A 17,443-nucleotide genomic window follows, 5' to 3' on the forward strand; every position below is an offset into this window, starting at 1 on the left:
CGGCTCCCGGCCCTCCTCTCCCTCCCTGCTGCCGCCCGCCGCCCCCGGGCCCCGCTCGCCGCCCGGCCCCGCCGCACGGAGCCGCTGCCGCCCCGCGGGTCCCCCCCCCTTTCGCCGCGGCGCCGCGGCGCTGCGCTCACCCCTCCGCCATCTTGGCGGCCTGACGTCACCACTATTTACCGACCCCTCACCCCGCAGGCCCCGCCCCCGGGGCGGGCCGCTGCGCATCCCCGCGGCGCCGGGGGGAGGGTCGGGCCTTGTGGCCGACGTCACTTCCGCCTTCCGGGAGGGCCGGCGGCGGTACGGTGGCGGGGGGGGCGTGGCTGGCGGCGGCGGCGGGGAAGGTGAGGGCCGGGCCGGGTCGGGCCGCCCCCGGCTCGGGGCCGCGAGTCCCGCGCTGCGGTCGGGGCTGGGGGCAGGGGCGGCCCAGGGGGGTGAGGGGTCGGTAAACAGTGGGGCTTAGCGCCCTGGGAGCCTCGGCGGGGCCGGGGTCTGGCGGCTCCCCGGTTGGCGAGGCCTCGCTGGCGGCCGCGCCGCGGGCTGCCCCGGGCGGAGGCGCTGGCGGAAGCGTCGCGGCTTTGCTCGCGGGGCGGGGCGGGGCGAGGGGCGCGGGCCCCGGCGCCGTTTCCCGTGCGCTCTCAGGCTGCGCCCCCTTTTCGGGAAGTTCGCGGCTGTGGCGCGGCGGCTGGCGGGAGGGAGGGACGCGCCGGGGCTGCCGCCTTGGCCGTCTGCCCCCAAGGGCTTCTTGCGCTAACGGCTTCCTCTTACTGACTCTCGACAGCAACCGGAGGCGACAGCAGGAGCAATGGAGATGCAGTCGTACTACACCAAGCTTTTGGGCGAGCTCAATGAGCAACGGAAGAGGGACTTTTTCTGTGACTGCAGTATTATTGTGGAGGGGAGGATCTTCAAAGCACACAAGAACATTTTATTTGCAAACAGTGGCTATTTCAGAGCCTTACTGATTCATTACATCCAAGACAGCGGACGACACAGCACTGCTTCTTTGGACATTGTTACATCAGAGGCCTTCTCCATCATCCTAGATTTCCTTTATTCAGGGAAGCTAGATCTCTGTGGGGAGAATGTTATTGAGGTCATGTCTGCGGCTAGCTATTTGCAGATGACTGATGTGGTCAACTTCTGCAAAACGTATATAAGGTCATCATTAGATATTTGCAGGAAAATAGAGAGAGAAGCTGCTTTCTATCAGGCCGATAGCGGGAGTGCTAGTTCTGCAAGAGAGGGCACTTCTTACGGTTCAAAGAGTCAGTGCTCTGCCTCTGTCTCTTCTCTGCAAGAAAAGGAAAGGATTTCAGATTGTCAGAGAGATCCTCCCTGTGGTGAATGCAGCAGCTGCCATCCCTTGGAGCTCGTAGTGAGAGACCCCGTAAGCAGCGACTCTCCAGATGACATTAATTCTTCGCTGCCCAAGGGGGTAGAGCCCAAAGTAGAGTTTGACTCAGATGGAGTAGAGGTAGAAGTGGGGGAACGGCTGCAGCAGTATCCAACTCCATTGTCCCTTGAGCAGATGGAAGAGGGGCTGCACAGTGGGCAGGCGATGGACCTGGCCTGCAATAACTATCACATGAAACAATTCCTAGAGGCCCTGTTGCGCAACAGCACAGCTCAGAGAAAGGACGATGTGGTTCACCACTTTGTTCGGGGCTTTGAGGGTAGGCCAGAGGATGCAGGGGTAGCCATGAGTTCCATGATGGACATTCACAGCGACTGGTATGGTGAGGATGCAGGTGAGAGGACTCCTGAGGGTGTAGCGCATCTGTGTAATTGATGAGGAAACTGCTTAGTTGTGCAACTCCCGTTGTTAATTGAACAGTTGCTCTCATTCTTGTTCAGGAATATATTGCTGAATTTTATGCCATAGCAAAATAAACTATTGTTGTGGACTTCAAAAGAAAGCTGTACTCATTTATTCAGTGCAGCATTTGGAAGGTAAGTATTTGTGATAGTTTTTTACAATCTTTTTGAAGCAGATCCTGGAGCTTGATGTTGGTGACCCTGCTTTAATAAACAGTCTCATCTGGGACCTTGTTGGAATGGCAGGTGGATGTTAAAAGACAATCTTCATCTCATAATTTTAGTGGTATAAAGAGCAATCAGAAAAATAAGTTGGGCTGCCCCGAGAGGGATGTACTGTAGAAACCGACACACCAGAAGTAGCTTTTTCCACTGGAACTCCTGTCAGCTAATCAGTTGCTGGGTGATAGCCTGTTTGCTGATACTTACTTTGGACTTCAAAAAGGCAGAAATCGGTTTTATTCAATACTAAGTGGTACCTAGAATGTCTTTAATGCCTAAATGTCTAAAGCACTGAAAGCTTTAAATTCTGCATGGTATTGTTTAAAGACTTAACTTTTTTCTTCTAGAGGCAGACTCTTTTTTTGGCTGCTGGTCATCTGGGCTTCTGCTGTTTTCACTAGCCCAGTGTCTGTTGGGTTGTCTTAGCACTGGCAGGAATGTTGCATAGCAGCAGTGTCAGGGACCTGCAGAAGTTCATGTCCATATATGTATTTCCTGAAACGGACACTAAGGATTTGGGCATTTTATCTGCTTACAGTAATGCTGGAGCAGCACTTACCTTGTACAAACTGTCTTTTGAGGGAGGGAGGGAGGCTGCTCTGGCATACGCTGCAAGTGTTGCAGGCTTTCAGGATGTAATGAGTTAAATAGAGGTGTGGGCAGCACAAAGGAAATCTTTCATAGAGCTAGACAGCAAGCTTTCATTCATGCCATTTCCAGCTCAAGCATGCATGTGTGATCTTAAAGCCAATAAAAGCAATATATCCTCTCACTGTTTTAAAATAACAAATCTGATAAAGTCACTAATCCAGTCTCAAAGCTTCACCAAAAGACTAAAGTTATCAGAACAGAGTACTGTCACCAGATCACATCTACACCTTTTAAGTGTTGCAGCAAGGCAGGGGCATCTAACAGACAAACTGTACTTACTATTTTCCTCTTAAAATCTTCAGATGGTTAGTGTAGCATTGAAATGTTTCTAAAATTTGATAGAGAACACGAGGTGTTATGACAACATATTAGAAATGTTAAAGCTAGAAGTGCTTTAAATAGGAAACAACCCCCTTCCATTCAGTTAATGTTTCTCTGCTAAAAATGAACATCTCAAGCATACAGTAGAACAGGAATATCTCTTCACTGCTTTTAGCACTCCTGGTATCTTCAGCGTTTTCACAAGAAACAACCATGAAGGCATGTCTGATAAACAAAAGAATGACTCTCTCATACACTCAAGCTTTTTGAATGCAAGACAGATGAGGTAAATACCATTTAACTTTAAGCATCCACATCTGTTCTAGACATCCTGGTCATCTTCCTATCTGGTGGAGGGAAAACAGGCACCTCTAGAGAATGGTTCTTCTCATCCTGCAGACACTGGAAACCTTGTAGAGCTCTAGAATTGGGTGAGCTGAATTTCTCCTGAAGGCTACATGTCAATACTAAACATCTTTTTTTGAGACTGATGGACAAAGCTTAATTCAAAGAATGCTCTAAAGCTCCATCTTCTTTGGTGTAGCTATTAAGGAGCTCACGGCTCAATATGCAAATATTTTCCTAAATCAGTGCTTAAACTGTTAGGGAAAGCTAATCTTTTAATGTAACACCTCAACCTTTATGCTACAAAGGAAGCTCAACATGTGGGCTGCTACTGAAAAACTTCACAATACTCATGTTTATGTAAAATATAATCTTCAAATTAAAGTCTCAATTTTTGCATCTGACTTCATAAATATTTATTGTGTATATATAGTCTTATTCTAGGAAAAGTAAAACAAAACTAGCAAATATATTGGAATCCTTCATCTGTTATTTCCAGTAGAAAGGCTAAAGTGAATGAGAGTAGAAAAAAATCTTCATCTTTTTAGATGGGTTCCCCACGTCTGAATTAATGCACAGTGTAAAAGCATGTGGGAAGCATTGCACTACTTCTGCCTGTGGTTTATGTTAAAGATTCTAATATCTAAGGCTGTTTAATGCTAATGGTATCTTAAAAAAAAAAGAGAAGAAAATAGGAGACTTTTTGTGGCTGGGATAGTGGAGAGGCCCCCTGCTCTAAACACAGATTTTTGGCACTTAATTAAATGGCTTTTTTAAAATAAAATTAATTTGTCTTTCTATTGTGAGCCAAGTCGCTCAGAATTGTGATCCATAGAAGTATAGTCAGCCTGATTTTCAAGGGACTTGATCATCTGCAGCTGCATTAATGTTTTGACCTACAGAAATTCCAGGTAAGCCAAATACAAAAAGAGGGGAAAGTACAGTTACCTTGATTCAGATTTGCAATAAGGAGGGTAAGAAGCCAACAGAGCTAACATTGCTGAACTGCCTAATCTAATGCACTGTTTTTTTTTCAAAAGGTGATGTGTTAGTTGTGCCAATCAAGCTTCACAAATGTCCATTCTGTCCCTACACGGCTAAACAGAAAGGAATACTAAAACGGCACATTCGCTCTCACACAGGTGAGAGACCCTACCCCTGTGAGACATGTGGGAAACGTTTCACTCGGCAAGAACACCTGCGGAGTCATGCTTTAAGTGTAAGTTTGAAAGATCTATTAGGAGATTTAAAAAACCAAAGGGTCTTTGTTTTTTGCAATCATTATGCTATCCTAGGTAAAAACCATATTCATCATATTTTGAATTAAGGCTGCTTTAAAATACATTGGACCAAATGCTTGCTTCCACCATGGGAGATAAACTTTGCCAATACAATAATAAGTTTATGCACCTGCCCTATAGCTTAAGTGTAGATGTCTTCCTGTTGTAGGAATATATGTAAACTAGCCCCCTGGAAAAAGCTAAGGCAAGAAGGCAGATTGAGTTTTTACCGTGACATTTTATTTTTAACTTTAGGTGCATCGATCAAACAAGCCAATTATCTGCAAAGGTTGCAGAAGAACGTTCACAAGTAGCATGTCTCAAGGATTACGACGCTTTGGCTTGTGTGACAGCTGCACGTGTGTGACCACTACACATGAGGACTCAATGCCCATTAACCTCAGCCTAATGGAACCTTCCTCAGAAGGCCAAGAGAAGGGTGATACAGATAATGATTGGCCCATATATGTGGAGTCTGGAGAGGAAAATGATCCAGCTGATGATGATGATGCCGATGGTGATGATAAGCAGGAAATCCACAGGAGTTTATCAGACCGAGAAACACTTATGTAGCAGTGAGACAAGTGTGGGAGGATTTAAAGCATCTCCCTGACAGCGGTCAGTCTGCAACGGAAAACTGGGTATTTGTCCAGTTAGTGAGACTGTACTTTTTTTATCATTCCATTTTTTAAAAGAACAGTGGGGAGAATTTGAATTTTTAATACTTTTAAGTTTTCAGTGCTGTGCACCGGAATTCTCTGGAGAATCTTCTGTCTAGGGTTCACAGAGATTGTACTCGAACAATCTCCCGTTGTGTCTCTGCATCCCAGCTTTAAAGAAGAGACAGCACATTTTGCAAGTGGAACATCTCTGTGTTAATTTGATACCAGGTTTCTTCCAGTACTGTTCTCATGGCCCTTAATCCCTGATCTCAAACAGGCATGGTCTTCTCTCTGAAAAGAGATGTAGATTAAAAGAAATGTAGTTTTCATCCATTATTACCTTGGACTTCCAAACTAAGTTGTGATCCTTTTGTGTTAGGATGGTATTATCTAAACTGTAAACTTTAGCTGTTTGTTTAGACAAAATTTGACCTGGAAACCAGGGTAGACCAACCAGGCTAACAAAAATATGCTGCAGATGAAAGTATAGACAGTAAGAATAAATATATTTCACATATCTTCAATCATAGGTATTTAGAGAGCAAGCTTCTTTTTCTGAATTGTTTTCACTGCATCTTCCTCTCTTGAGACTGGACTACAGATCTTCAGATATGTCTTTAATGACATTTAGACAACACTAGATCTGGCTTAAGAAACACTAAGCACACTTAAGATGTTATAACATTATGGTGTCTAATGCTCTGGTCACTCAGTTGAGAATAAGTGAACTGTCGAATTCTCTTCATTTTTACAGCAGAAGTTAAAATCTGTCAATCAGGTTACTTAGGAATTCTAATTCTAATAAGTTAAATATCCAGATTCACAGCTGATATAGCTGAGGAGCAGTTAAATATAAATATCTGAGCTATGCATTATGAAACAGCTCTGTATACCTTTCTGAAGCAATTGGGTGGGAAATCTCAGAAATTTGTACTAGCTTATTTGTATGCAAATCCTTTCTTTTTCTCTTACTATATTTTATTTTAGTCTTTGGCAATCCTCCTCATGGTTTACATTGTTGTGCGAATTTATCCAAGTGCTTTTTTGTTAAAACTCCAGTGTTGACCTCCTGTTTCGCTGCTGGGATAGATAAAGGTTGCCTTTCAAAGGAGGTGAGGTCATGTTACCTTTTCAGTATCAAATTGATATAAGCTATGAAAATCAAGCTGGGATGCTTTAGAAGAAAATGCACCACCAACAGAAAGCCTATTTGTTCATGGTAACCTACTGTTTCCTAATGAAGAGACAATATTGAAAGATTCTGTGAAGTAAGACTGTATAGAGTTAATACTTCTTTGTTATAAGTGTTTAATGAAAAGGCAGATTGTATATGAGTCTTTCTAGCTGGAGTTAAGTACTAGATCAGAGAAGACTGGAGCCAGACATGGCTGGCAAAGAATAAGTTCCTCTGACTTAACAAGACAGTATTTCTTGAGGTTTCAAAGAAATACTTCACAGTGGGGAAACATACCATGAAACCTAGGAAAAAAAAGTCCTCTGATTTAACCAGTTATTTTTTTATATCTTGTGCTTTTATTTCACATACTGAATGAGAACAGTTCAGTTTCTCTATCTGCTTCATCCCACAGTGAAGCAATAATCCTGTTGCGATGTCACAATTTACTTGTACAGAAGTGATTCTGATATCACAAAGGCAGTTAAGAATTCATTGCCAGATCAAGTAGGGTGAGGAAGGAAGAAATAAGCTTCTTTTTAAACAAGTCACCTTTTTGCTACTTTATTAATGATACATAAAAACAGCAGAAGGTAAATAGACTTGTTTTGAAATGTCTCTCTAGATCTGAGTTCTTTGTAAGTGCCACCTTCTCAGGAAGATACTGGCATCACTTCCTGAGTTTATTTTCTGAAGCTTAAATTGAGCAAGCAACATATCACCTTTAAGATCTGCTATTCATAGCTGCATTCTGAGTTTTAAAACTTTCAGTAGCCCCTATTCCAGATCATTTATAAATTGGGAGTTTGTAATAGCTGAACAGTATCATAGTGACACCAGAATAGAAAAAAAGCATTGAGGCAAAGTTTTCAAAAAAATTCAGGACTCTATAGTCCCTGTTTTAGTCATCTAAGTAAAAACCTTCAAAAAGACAGCTCATGTAGGTGCCAGATTTGGAGCAGAGCTCTTTTGAAAATCCTACTGTAATTTTGGGTGCCAAGCACTTTTGAATATCTACACAAAAGGTGGGCTTCTAAATCATGTAGGCACATTTGAAAATCCTCCCTCTAGCTCACTGGGATTATTCTTTTGGACTACTCTATTTTTGTTGAGCCAATCCAACTTCAGAGGGTATTTTTTTGGCATTTGATTATCTGATAAAGGAAGGACTTCTGTGTGTGAGAACACCTGAAAGGGAGTCATGATATCTGTGATTGCTGGGAGACTAACTGGCATAATGAAAGCGGGGTAGGAATGTAAATAGGGATCTGAAATGGTATTTAGTGACTAGGCACCCCAATCTCTGGTCATTCTAACAGGAGAATGCCATCTCATTGTAAGTATTGTAGAGGCCGCTAGACATGGAGTATCAGTTGAGCATGGTGCTGGCTAGTGCGCTACAATTAAACTGTCAAATGATTTAGCTTACCACACTGTTGAACTGTGCTGAGCTGCAGACTAGCTAACTCTGAAATTGTGAGGGCATTCAGAGAAGGGAAAATTGAACTCTTGTGAAAGTCTGTATGTAATAGAGTTAAGAGCTGCAGGAAAGACTGCAGAGACCTTCAGCAATTTTACTTCAACCTGCTTTGTTTGGTCTTAGAGATTATTGTTGTGTGTCTTGTGCGTAGAAAATGGAGCTGTGTTAACTTTTGTGTAACACGGGGTAAGGGGTGGGTGGGGGAGGCATTACATTCGCATTTCAGATTGAAAGTGACCACCAAAATTGATGTTTCCTGTTGATCTGTCATATTGTGCTACTTTGTTTTTAATGGAGTCCTTTAGCCTTTGTATTTAGTAGAAGAGGGTGTAATTTACCCGCTTCCTTGTGACCATGTTCATGTAAATGTTTGCTGTGCTTTCCACCTAGTTTTTTGATGTTTTTCCTGAAATCTTCCATTGTAAATCCAGCCTCTACAAGCTTTGAGAAAATGATGTGGCTGTTTTAAAAGGTTCATATGGTGCTTAATGAAGAATCAAAAATAATGTTTTTAGAAAACTTATTTCTAATATAATCTCTTTCTCAAAGTTTTTAAAAGGCCATGCAGGCTGTGTATCTTAAAGTCTTAGCTCTATGTAACCCACTTTGTTTAGGAATATACATTTTAATGTACTTTTGCACATAATTGCATTGTATTTCACTAAAGGAATACATGCTGCACTGGTATTAATAGTGCATTTTACCTCTTGGTGCAAGACCTTGTAAATCTTCCAAATGTGGTCATTTAATTTTCTGATGTTTTGTAAGGCAGTTTCATAACTGGAATCCTTTAGCCTAGTTTAAATGATGAATTCTTATAAACTGAAACCTTATTTGTGGAAGTGACTTAACTATAATAGTGGATCTTGGAGCACTTTGGAGGTTTTTGATTGTCTAGAAAATAAAATACTCTGAGAGGGTAGCTTTGATTTTTTTTAACATTCACAAAATTGACTAAGATATAGATTAAGTCGTACATTTAAATTTCTGAGAATTAAAAATGAATATATCCGTTGTTAGCACAAGACCTCATGCAAGCAAAAATCACATTCATGTTAGGAAAAGATTAAAAGGATGCTGTCAACTTAAAATCTAGCTAGCTTTTTTTTTTTTTTTAATAAATTCTTTTATATTATTAACACTAACTTTGTTTCCCTACCAGTTTTTATAGTTTCATAATCATCTTAACTTTTTAAACTCCTTTTTAAAGCTTTCCCTTTTTTTATGCTATGGGAAAAAATCCACGCAACTGGGAAGCAGTCACTGATGTTGGCCAGAAGAAAATGCTGTCAAATACCTACAATAAAATGCCTGGAAAAAAGGAAAAAAAAAAATCCTAGATCACTCTGCAATGATAGTGGATATTTCACAATTAAACTTTTTTTAAACCTGCTTTTACAGAATATATTTAAAACCTATATTTATCTGTTGATTTAGAATATCTTGAATCAACAGAAAATATAATAAACCCCACTTTCTTTTCACTGTTTTCATTTAAATTTCATTTTTATTTTATTAGGGATCTTTATGTTAATATTTTTGTGTTTCACAAGTGCCTGGGAAGTATTCCTATTTCAAAATCTGTTTATTATTGAATTTTTTAAATCATTAAAACCTTTCCATTAGAATTAAAGGTTATGTTTATAAAATTTAATTTTTTGGATCCAACTTACGTTGACAGTGCTTTCTGCCCTTTAATGTGCACACACAAATTGTATTTATTCTCTTAAAGCCTATTGTTAATATTATGCCAACCAAATAATTGAAGACAGTCTGTTTTTTTTCCCCTGTTGTTGGATTGTTTAAAATTCAAATTTTCTGTATGTCTGGAAATAGTTTTAACATGTATTACAATCTAAAGGACGTTAGTTGTTAAAACCTTTCCAATGACTCCTTTAGGCATGCGCATGTTTTAGTAAAACAGAATCCTGATGATAACTACAACAACTTCTTTGTTTTCTATTAAATGCTTATAGGCAGAAGTCTGGACACTAGTATATATTAAAAAAAAAAAAAATCTCAAAACAGTAAGTACTGTACACAGCAACTTTAAATGCCATCCCAAAATATCCAAAGGCAACATGCCAGACTTCAAACTTTGTACTGCCAATCAAGATGCAAAATATTTTATTTGAAATGAACTACTGAAATATATGACTCTGAATTTCTTACATGCCTTTAGCATAACTATCTCAGTCTGCAGTCCTGTAAAGGCTTAGACACACGATTGATCCCACTGATCATGAGCCTAGTTACTAGGGTAAAATTTAAGCATAAATTAACAGTTTTGCAGAATTAGAAACCAAATCAGCTCTTAGAAATTCTTCAAGTTCTTCAATGACAAGGCTTATTTTACACTTTCTTTTTAGCTGCTGGTATTCTTTTCAGGTTGGAGGGAAATTATGTGAACATTAAATTAATTTTAGATCCAATGACTGTGCTACTGATTTTTCAAATTCTGTGTTATTTTTCAATTGTTAATAACTAAGATATGGGAGCTTTGACCCAGAACAGTGTGTATTGTTCAAGCAAAATTAAGAAGCTTGCTTTGTAATTGTTTTATTGTTACAATTGTTTGTGTTTTTTAATACTAGAAAGACATCTTTTATTGGTAGATAGATAATGTGACAGCTATTTCTAGATTACAAAAATTTTTGAATACCTCAGTCTCTGGAGACTAGGAGGATTCTTCTATCCTCCTGTATGAAACTAAAAACTAGAATACTCACTAAACTAAGCAATAGGTAATACTCTGAATTTGGAGAGATACCCTTATTTTAGAACATTCTTATTTTAGATATCATGCAGATGGATTTATGGCTAGATTCAAGGGCCTTCAAAAATCTCAACGCACATTCCAGGATCTGTCCATGTGAAAGCCAGTATAGTAATAGCACTGTATTTTATAAACAAGAGTCTGTATGTTTGCTGAGGCAGTAAAGGAGGTTTTTCATTTTCATTATTCATTTTGTTAATGCAGCATCTCCAGACAGTTGATTAGTCTGATCAAAAGTATATTGTCCTGAAATACAAATTGATACAAATAATGTTTTCTTTTGTACCATTTGAATCTGATGCATGTGAAATTCAGTTATCCCTGCTTTCTCTAAACATCCATCTTCTTTCATATTTTTCAGTTTTAACTCTTTGCTTAACAAACTTTAAAATGTAGAAGAAATATGACTTTTTAAAAGTGTCCCAGTACATGCAAAATATGGGCACTTAAAAACCAACCGAACAACTATCTAATATTAAGATTATTTTGGTGAGAAAGAGAAGTGCTAGGGAATGAAAGAAGAGACTGACAGCCAATTTTTCATGCTCTGGTTCTATAAGAATTTAGGACCAATAATTCTGTGTGGGAAGAAGATCATGTAAAGTTCTAAATCTAGGATCTTTATAGTATTTTACAAAAGATAACTTTGCAGTATTTAGACAATTCAGAGTACACTCCCTGTAGCAAGTGCTAACCCAGCAGACCTTTCCAGATTTAATAGCTGGACAGTTTCCATAGATCAGTAATACAGAAGTCGCACTGACATTTTATCCGGAGCTGCCAGATTCACAAGTGTATCTGTCTTGATGTTGAGATGTCTGTGTGTATGTATTGGGGTGGAAGAGAGAAAAATAAATAAAACCAAAGTTGAGAATTAATGTGTATCACCACCATATAGGTAATTTACCCTATTAAGGGGTGGGGATCAAACCTTTTAAGTGCTTTTTGTAAGTTTTTTTCTACAGTGGTGCATTACTGAATTTGTCTTTATTGTATGTTAAATTGTACATGTACTATATATGTTTATATCGTTGTATGTAGTCTGGTTCTTTTATAGTTAAAGAACAGAAAACATTAAATATTAATCTAACATTAAGTGCAATTTTTTTTCCATTTCCCACAGAAAGGGAAGACACTGGAGTTAATTAGATATCTTGGTAGTAATCTTGTGAGATTTTTTATCTGGGGATGTACTTTAGCAGAGATTTGCCAGAGTTACTTTGGGGGCAGGGGAAGAGACCTGGATTCAGCAAGGATGTGTGGATAAATGCATAGAACCACTTCTATAGTTCTGTCATATCCTGTACTCTTCACAGGTTGTAAACATAATGTTTAAAGGACAGCCTGCTCAACTAAGGTTTGACATAGTGGCAGTTAGAAGATTCTTCCCAATATTTAACAGTAGGACAAGATACAATAATTTCCTTTTCATCCTGAAATGACATTGATTCTGATAAATCACAGAGCTGTGACATTTCACACAAGAAAAAGTCATTTCTATGTTCTTGTATTACAAATATTTTTTTTACTTAAATTTTCACAGATCCATCAGGCTTGCAAGGCAATACACAGAAAGTGTAAGTGTCATATGATGCTGACAGGACAGGTAGTGCAAGAAGGGACAAGGTGTTACAGAGTGTGTAATGAGTGTCTGGATGAACCTGGTATAGAAAGTATTCCTGCTGACCTGAAGGCTGAACAAGCATTTGTGTTCATACTAGAAGACAACAAGGGTGCTAGCTAGGGATCTTAGTGAAGACCACAGAGCTAAAGAAATCCTGTCTGAGTCTACTGCCTTTGTCACACAGAAAGCTGATGAAAGTGAAGATGATGCCAAGACAAAAGAACTACAGCCAAATATTAGCTGGCAGTGTCTTACATGACAGTAATAATCTCATCCTTAAACTCATTTCTGGTGTCTTGCTCCTGGTTCTCCTATCTCCATGTCTACTTAACTTTAAAAAGCTCTTTCATTATGACTGTGATATGCTCTTATCTGCACGCTCTGTATTCCTCAAGGCATCAGGTCCTGTAACACAGAAAAATATCCTGAGATGGAATGATGAACAACTCACCTACTAACTACCAAAATAATGTATTTTTATGTGACACAAAGTTTCTCAAAAGTTTACAAACAAACAAAAAACGTTCACTGAAAACTGCTTTTCCTTTAAGAGGTGTAGCACTATTTTAAAAGCAATAATTTTTGCAAGAATGTGGATTATAATGCCTGTTGTTCACATTCTCTCATTATGTACATTTTACATCCAGAAAAAAAAGGGGGGGGGAAGTAATTCATTCCTCAAGCATGGTACATTTCTGATCCAGTGGAAAAGACTGGTGATTATTTCTTCCATGGTGGAAAGAGGAAAGGACTTGTGTTGCTTTAGCCACAGGCTGTTTGTAATTTTACTTACACTTTCATAATTTAAAAATAAATATAAAATAAAAACATTGGTAGATGCATTTTACTTCATTTGAGAAAAATCCATTATAACTCTAACAAACTAATCTTGTGAATCAATGCATGTCAGTCTTTGACTCTACAGTACTTCAGTTGTACTCTCTTGAAGTTTCTTTGGTAAGAAGTATCACAAAATATTTAAAGACAGAAAACATACCATAATTGAAATTATGATTTCTCAGAAATGTTATTTTTAAGGGAAACTGAAATCTTTTAATTGGTGCTACTGTTAATTATACTTGGTTACCAAACCCCAAACAAGACAATGCAAAATTTGTGTTAATAATTTTCATATCAGTATTAACAAAGAAGGTGATTTTTTAAAGTCTTGTTTGTACATTGCTCCCTAAAAGGCACACTATCAATCTTTCATTTGAAACACTCAATCTCATGTTGCTGTGAGAAGCATGTCCTCTACATAGTTGCTAAGTTTATTCCCATCAGACAGGCTCTCCAAGCAACATCTCGTCTTCAAGTGGAGCTTTCTTGGCCAGGAACAGTAACTCAAAAATTTAGAATTACAAAACAAAGCACTAGATTAAATAACTAGATACACCTCTAGAATCAGTGTATTGTTTATGATGTATTGTTGTGCAAAACAGGATGAAGTTAGTCCCTAAGTATGAGAAAACCAATAGTCAGTTCCGTGGCTGCTCCTAGCAGCAGTGAGTAGACCCTGGGCAAGGTTACTGAAGTATTCTGAGCAAAGCACTTGCAATCTCTTTGAACATTCTAATTAAAACTACTCTAGATATCACTGCATTTTTTTCTGCTTTTTAAATTCTATTAGTCTATTCCTAATAGACGGGGAACCCTTGAGTTCTCACTGGTATTCATACAAACTGCCATGTTCAGCTCTCACTGGTATACAAGTGAGAGTACAAATTATCTGAAAACTCAGCTAAGTCAAATAGAACAACATATGCCCACAAACAGTTTGTTTCAGAAGGAAGTTTTCAGTAGATGAAATATTTTGGGCATGGATCTGAAAAAATGTGTAGGATGTTATATAAAAAGAGGTGTTACTTAGTTGAATTTGCAGGCAAAATCCAACTTTAGAGGAATGAATTCAAGCACTATAAAAGCCTTGTACTGCAAATAAAAAATCATGTTTAAACTTAAAGATTTATAACAAATTTAAGTATATTACTACCTGTTCCAGTTTTTGTTTCTGAGAGAGTTTAATCTTAGTATTCTCACACAACATTGCTTAGTTCCACACATACAGTGCTTTTTTTGTGGAAAGTATGGAAAAGACTTAAGGTCCAAGGACTCAACCCTGTTTAGCATGGTCAGCCTCTGTGTTTGTGCATACATCTCCATAGAAATCAGCAAGTATCAAAGAGACAGTGATCTGCATTGGCAGAACAATTTACATAGTGGTGACATGTACAGAAGACTAGGAAAAAAAGGCTATTTTGGAAGAAAACTTGCATACTGCTCATTAATATCCTAAAAATTGAAAATAAATTTATTTGTTGAAGATGGAGTTTTGTTTATAGCAAGATTATCTGGATTGACAGAGTCTAAACTTAACTTGTTCCCGACTTTAGTGACATTGCTAGATGTCTCACAACTTAAATGTTGAGAGGAATTTACTTTTGGAATAAAGCCATCTGTAAGTGGGCACCTTGAAGTTCAAACTAGGATATGCCATATTGTTACCTTTTGCGCTGTTACCTACAGAAACAAGCTGGAATGCAAATAAACTTCATCCAAGGCTGAAAACTGATAAAGCTGGCATGAGAAGAGGCAAATGCACACACCACATGTCCACAATTTTTAGGCATGACATGATAAGGTCTTCTGTGGCTTGCAGAAAGGAATACTGTATGTGTTATGAGTGAATGCAATACAAATAAAATGTGAAAGATTGTTTTGTCCTGTCTTTCCTCTTTCTGTCTGTTTGCTTATGGCTACAGTCTCTTTCCTTTCTTGTCCAAATTCTCTTTGCTTCTTTGGGAGAAATCAGTTAGGTAATGCCAGCCCCAGAGCCATCTGACAACTAGGATGGATGAAGTTTAAGACTAACGAAGTACAGACCAAATACCATGAGAACATTTTGCCTCATTTCCTAAAAAAGATTGTAATAGATATGACAGCAATGATAATAATATTGCCTAGGAACTTGGACAGGGCATAACGATATCCAAGATGTAAGTAAAACTTATTGAGCTTGCTCTGCCCAGAGTGAGGGAGAGGAAAGGGAACCGATAATGGAATCGACGAACTCCACTAGACTGAGCACAATTTAGAAAGAACAAGCACAGCTAATTGCAAATTAGTAGTAGCTAGTAGCCAGTTTCCAGTGACTCTGTAAATTCAGGGATAGCAGTGTATGAGAATTAATAAAAGGATGGCTGTACCAGCTCATCTAACCCACCGTCCTGCTTACAATAGTAGTCAAAAGCAGTTGCTCTGTGGAAGAATATGGCAAGCATACAGCAAAACTTTTACCTGAATACTTTCCAAGCCTCCTACAGTTTATGACTCAGGGATTCCCTGAGACACACAACATTCCTATGAGCAAATCTCAAGTCTCTCTCATGACCTGGTCCAGTATCGCCTGTAACACTCAAACTTTTTGTGTCCACAGCAGCCTATGGCAAGAAATTCTAGTGTCTAACAACAGGTTATCTGAGGAACCACCTCGTTTTGTTTGCTCTGTCCCTGTCACCAGCTAGCTTCAGTTGATACCACCTTCTTCTTATACTGGAATAAACAGTGAACAATCAGTCCTATTCATCCACTTGGGACTTTATATAGTCTTTCACCTTACCTCATCTGCCTCATCTTTTTTCCGGTTTGGAGATTCCACACAATATAGACATTTGCACAAAGCTCTTCCAGACCTTTTATCATTTCTCCTTCCCTTTTCTGAACCGTTTCAGGCTCCTGTGTATCCTCTTTGAGATGAGTGACACCTGGACTGTATAGAGTATTCAACATGCTGGTGTGCACTATTGAATAATGTAAGATCTAGAAGAAGCTGGGTACTGGGGTTATGTTTGGTTACCCTGAAAGGGGAATGATGAGGAGGAAGAAAGTTACTAATGGTCCCCTATACCGGCTTTGGAATCAGTTCAGCTAATACATTATTTAGACTTTGACGTAAAAGCACGATATAATCTTATGAAATTTGCAGATGACACAAATTCTAAGGAATTGCCAATACCATGCAAAATGGAATTTACAGGATAAACTAATGTCTTTTTGGACTGCACTGACAGAGATGGGGAAAATTTAACAGTACGAAATGCAAAAATCATGACTTTGGATAGAAGAATACATATTACAAGCTATTGGAGACAACAGAAGACTAGAGGGATGTACCCACTGATCACAGGATGACTATGAAGCAGCATTGCGACATGGCTCAAAAAGGCTGGTCACTTGTAGGATACAGCAGATTCAAATGTTTTCAGTTGTCAGAGAATTAATACCATTGTCCAAGGCACTGGAGCTACATGTCAAACATTGTTTAAGCTCTAATCACTTTCATGTTCAAGAATGATTAATTTAAACTGGCAGGTCTTATGAAAGATTTAAGAGTGCGGCCTGCATATCAAAGTTTGAAAGCAGATGGAATCCACAAAACTAAGGAAGATTATTAAAAAGGGTGAATTAAGTTGACCTTAAATATTGTTACTACATATATGGATATAAATTGGGTATGACTAAATTTATATGATATACTGAGAGAACATTTCTAACTATCAGAGGAAAGAGTCTTTAGATAACTTTCCCTTTTCCCCATAGTGGGGAAAGGAACGTAAATTGTTTCAAGATGGAATGTCTTAAGTTTATGGAAGGGAGGCTAAAAAGGACACAAAGGATATGGTTAAGGCAGAATGGCTCCCATGGGAAAAGAAGTATTTATGAGAAATATCTGGGGTGTCAGAGCACAAAAAAGACCCTGGTGGTAAGAAGAGGAAAGAGAAAGATTCCAAACTTCAAGTGAGAGAAGGTGAGAGGCTTCGGCAGAAGGATTTCAGACATTATGGTTTCTTCAGAAGATAATGGAGATGCAAAAAAAGAGGAATACCACATCTCCTCTTGAGGAAGCCGCAGGCGTGTGAAGGAAGGATTTGGGTCATCAAGGCCCCTGCTATACATAAAGGTGTGAGAAGGAATCATCTAGGGCATCACATCCCTTCTTGGGTAGCATGTGGGTGTGAGAAGAGGAAAGCAGCCCAGACTGCAGGGCGATCAGGCGGAGGAAGCCGCTGGGCTGTGCCTGCAATCGGTGC

General features: G+C 39.1%; 2 protein-coding genes and 1 long non-coding RNA gene across 6 annotated transcripts in view; 1 reads left to right on the top strand and 2 right to left on the bottom strand.

The window, feature by feature from the left end:
- Positions 1–183, bottom strand: part of BSDC1 (BSD domain containing 1) — a 9,015-nt gene extending 8,832 nt beyond the window's left edge. For 2 of the 3 annotated variants that reach the window (XM_026085971.1, XM_026085969.1), the window contains exon 1: positions 141–183. In XM_026085971.1, coding sequence (XP_025941756.1) covers positions 141–151 — 11 coding nt within the window. In that variant the 5' untranslated portion in view covers positions 152–183. The remainder of the gene's footprint in view (positions 1–140) is intronic. The other variant, XM_026085970.1, reaches the window with a different exon arrangement.
- A 114-nt stretch (positions 184–297) lies between these two features.
- ZBTB8B (zinc finger and BTB domain containing 8B) lies at positions 298–9,990 on the top strand. 2 transcript variants are annotated; one of them, XM_026086054.1, is made up of 5 exons: positions 298–344; positions 782–1,751; positions 3,339–3,443; positions 4,398–4,576; positions 4,893–9,990. In XM_026086054.1, exons 2-5 carry the CDS (start codon positions 806–808, stop codon positions 5,208–5,210), a joined length of 1,548 nt encoding a protein of 515 aa, XP_025941839.1. In that variant the 5' UTR covers positions 298–344; positions 782–805; the 3' UTR covers positions 5,211–9,990. The 2 variants fall into 2 exon arrangements, with proteins under 2 accessions (XP_025941839.1, XP_025941840.1); XM_026086055.1 differs by lacking the exons at positions 298–344; positions 3,339–3,443 and having other exon boundaries at positions 612–1,751.
- Positions 5,511–17,443, bottom strand: part of LOC112975676 — a 23,126-nt gene continuing 11,193 nt past the window's right edge. Inside the window, exon 3 of the long non-coding RNA XR_003256694.1 lies at positions 5,511–5,590. This is a non-coding gene — a long non-coding RNA (uncharacterized LOC112975676). The remainder of the gene's footprint in view (positions 5,591–17,443) is intronic.

This window comes from Apteryx rowi, unplaced genomic scaffold (assembly GCF_003343035.1).
Source record: "Apteryx rowi isolate R43461 unplaced genomic scaffold, aptRow1 scaffold_68, whole genome shotgun sequence".
NCBI classification, from domain to species: domain Eukaryota; kingdom Metazoa; phylum Chordata; class Aves; order Apterygiformes; family Apterygidae; genus Apteryx; species Apteryx rowi.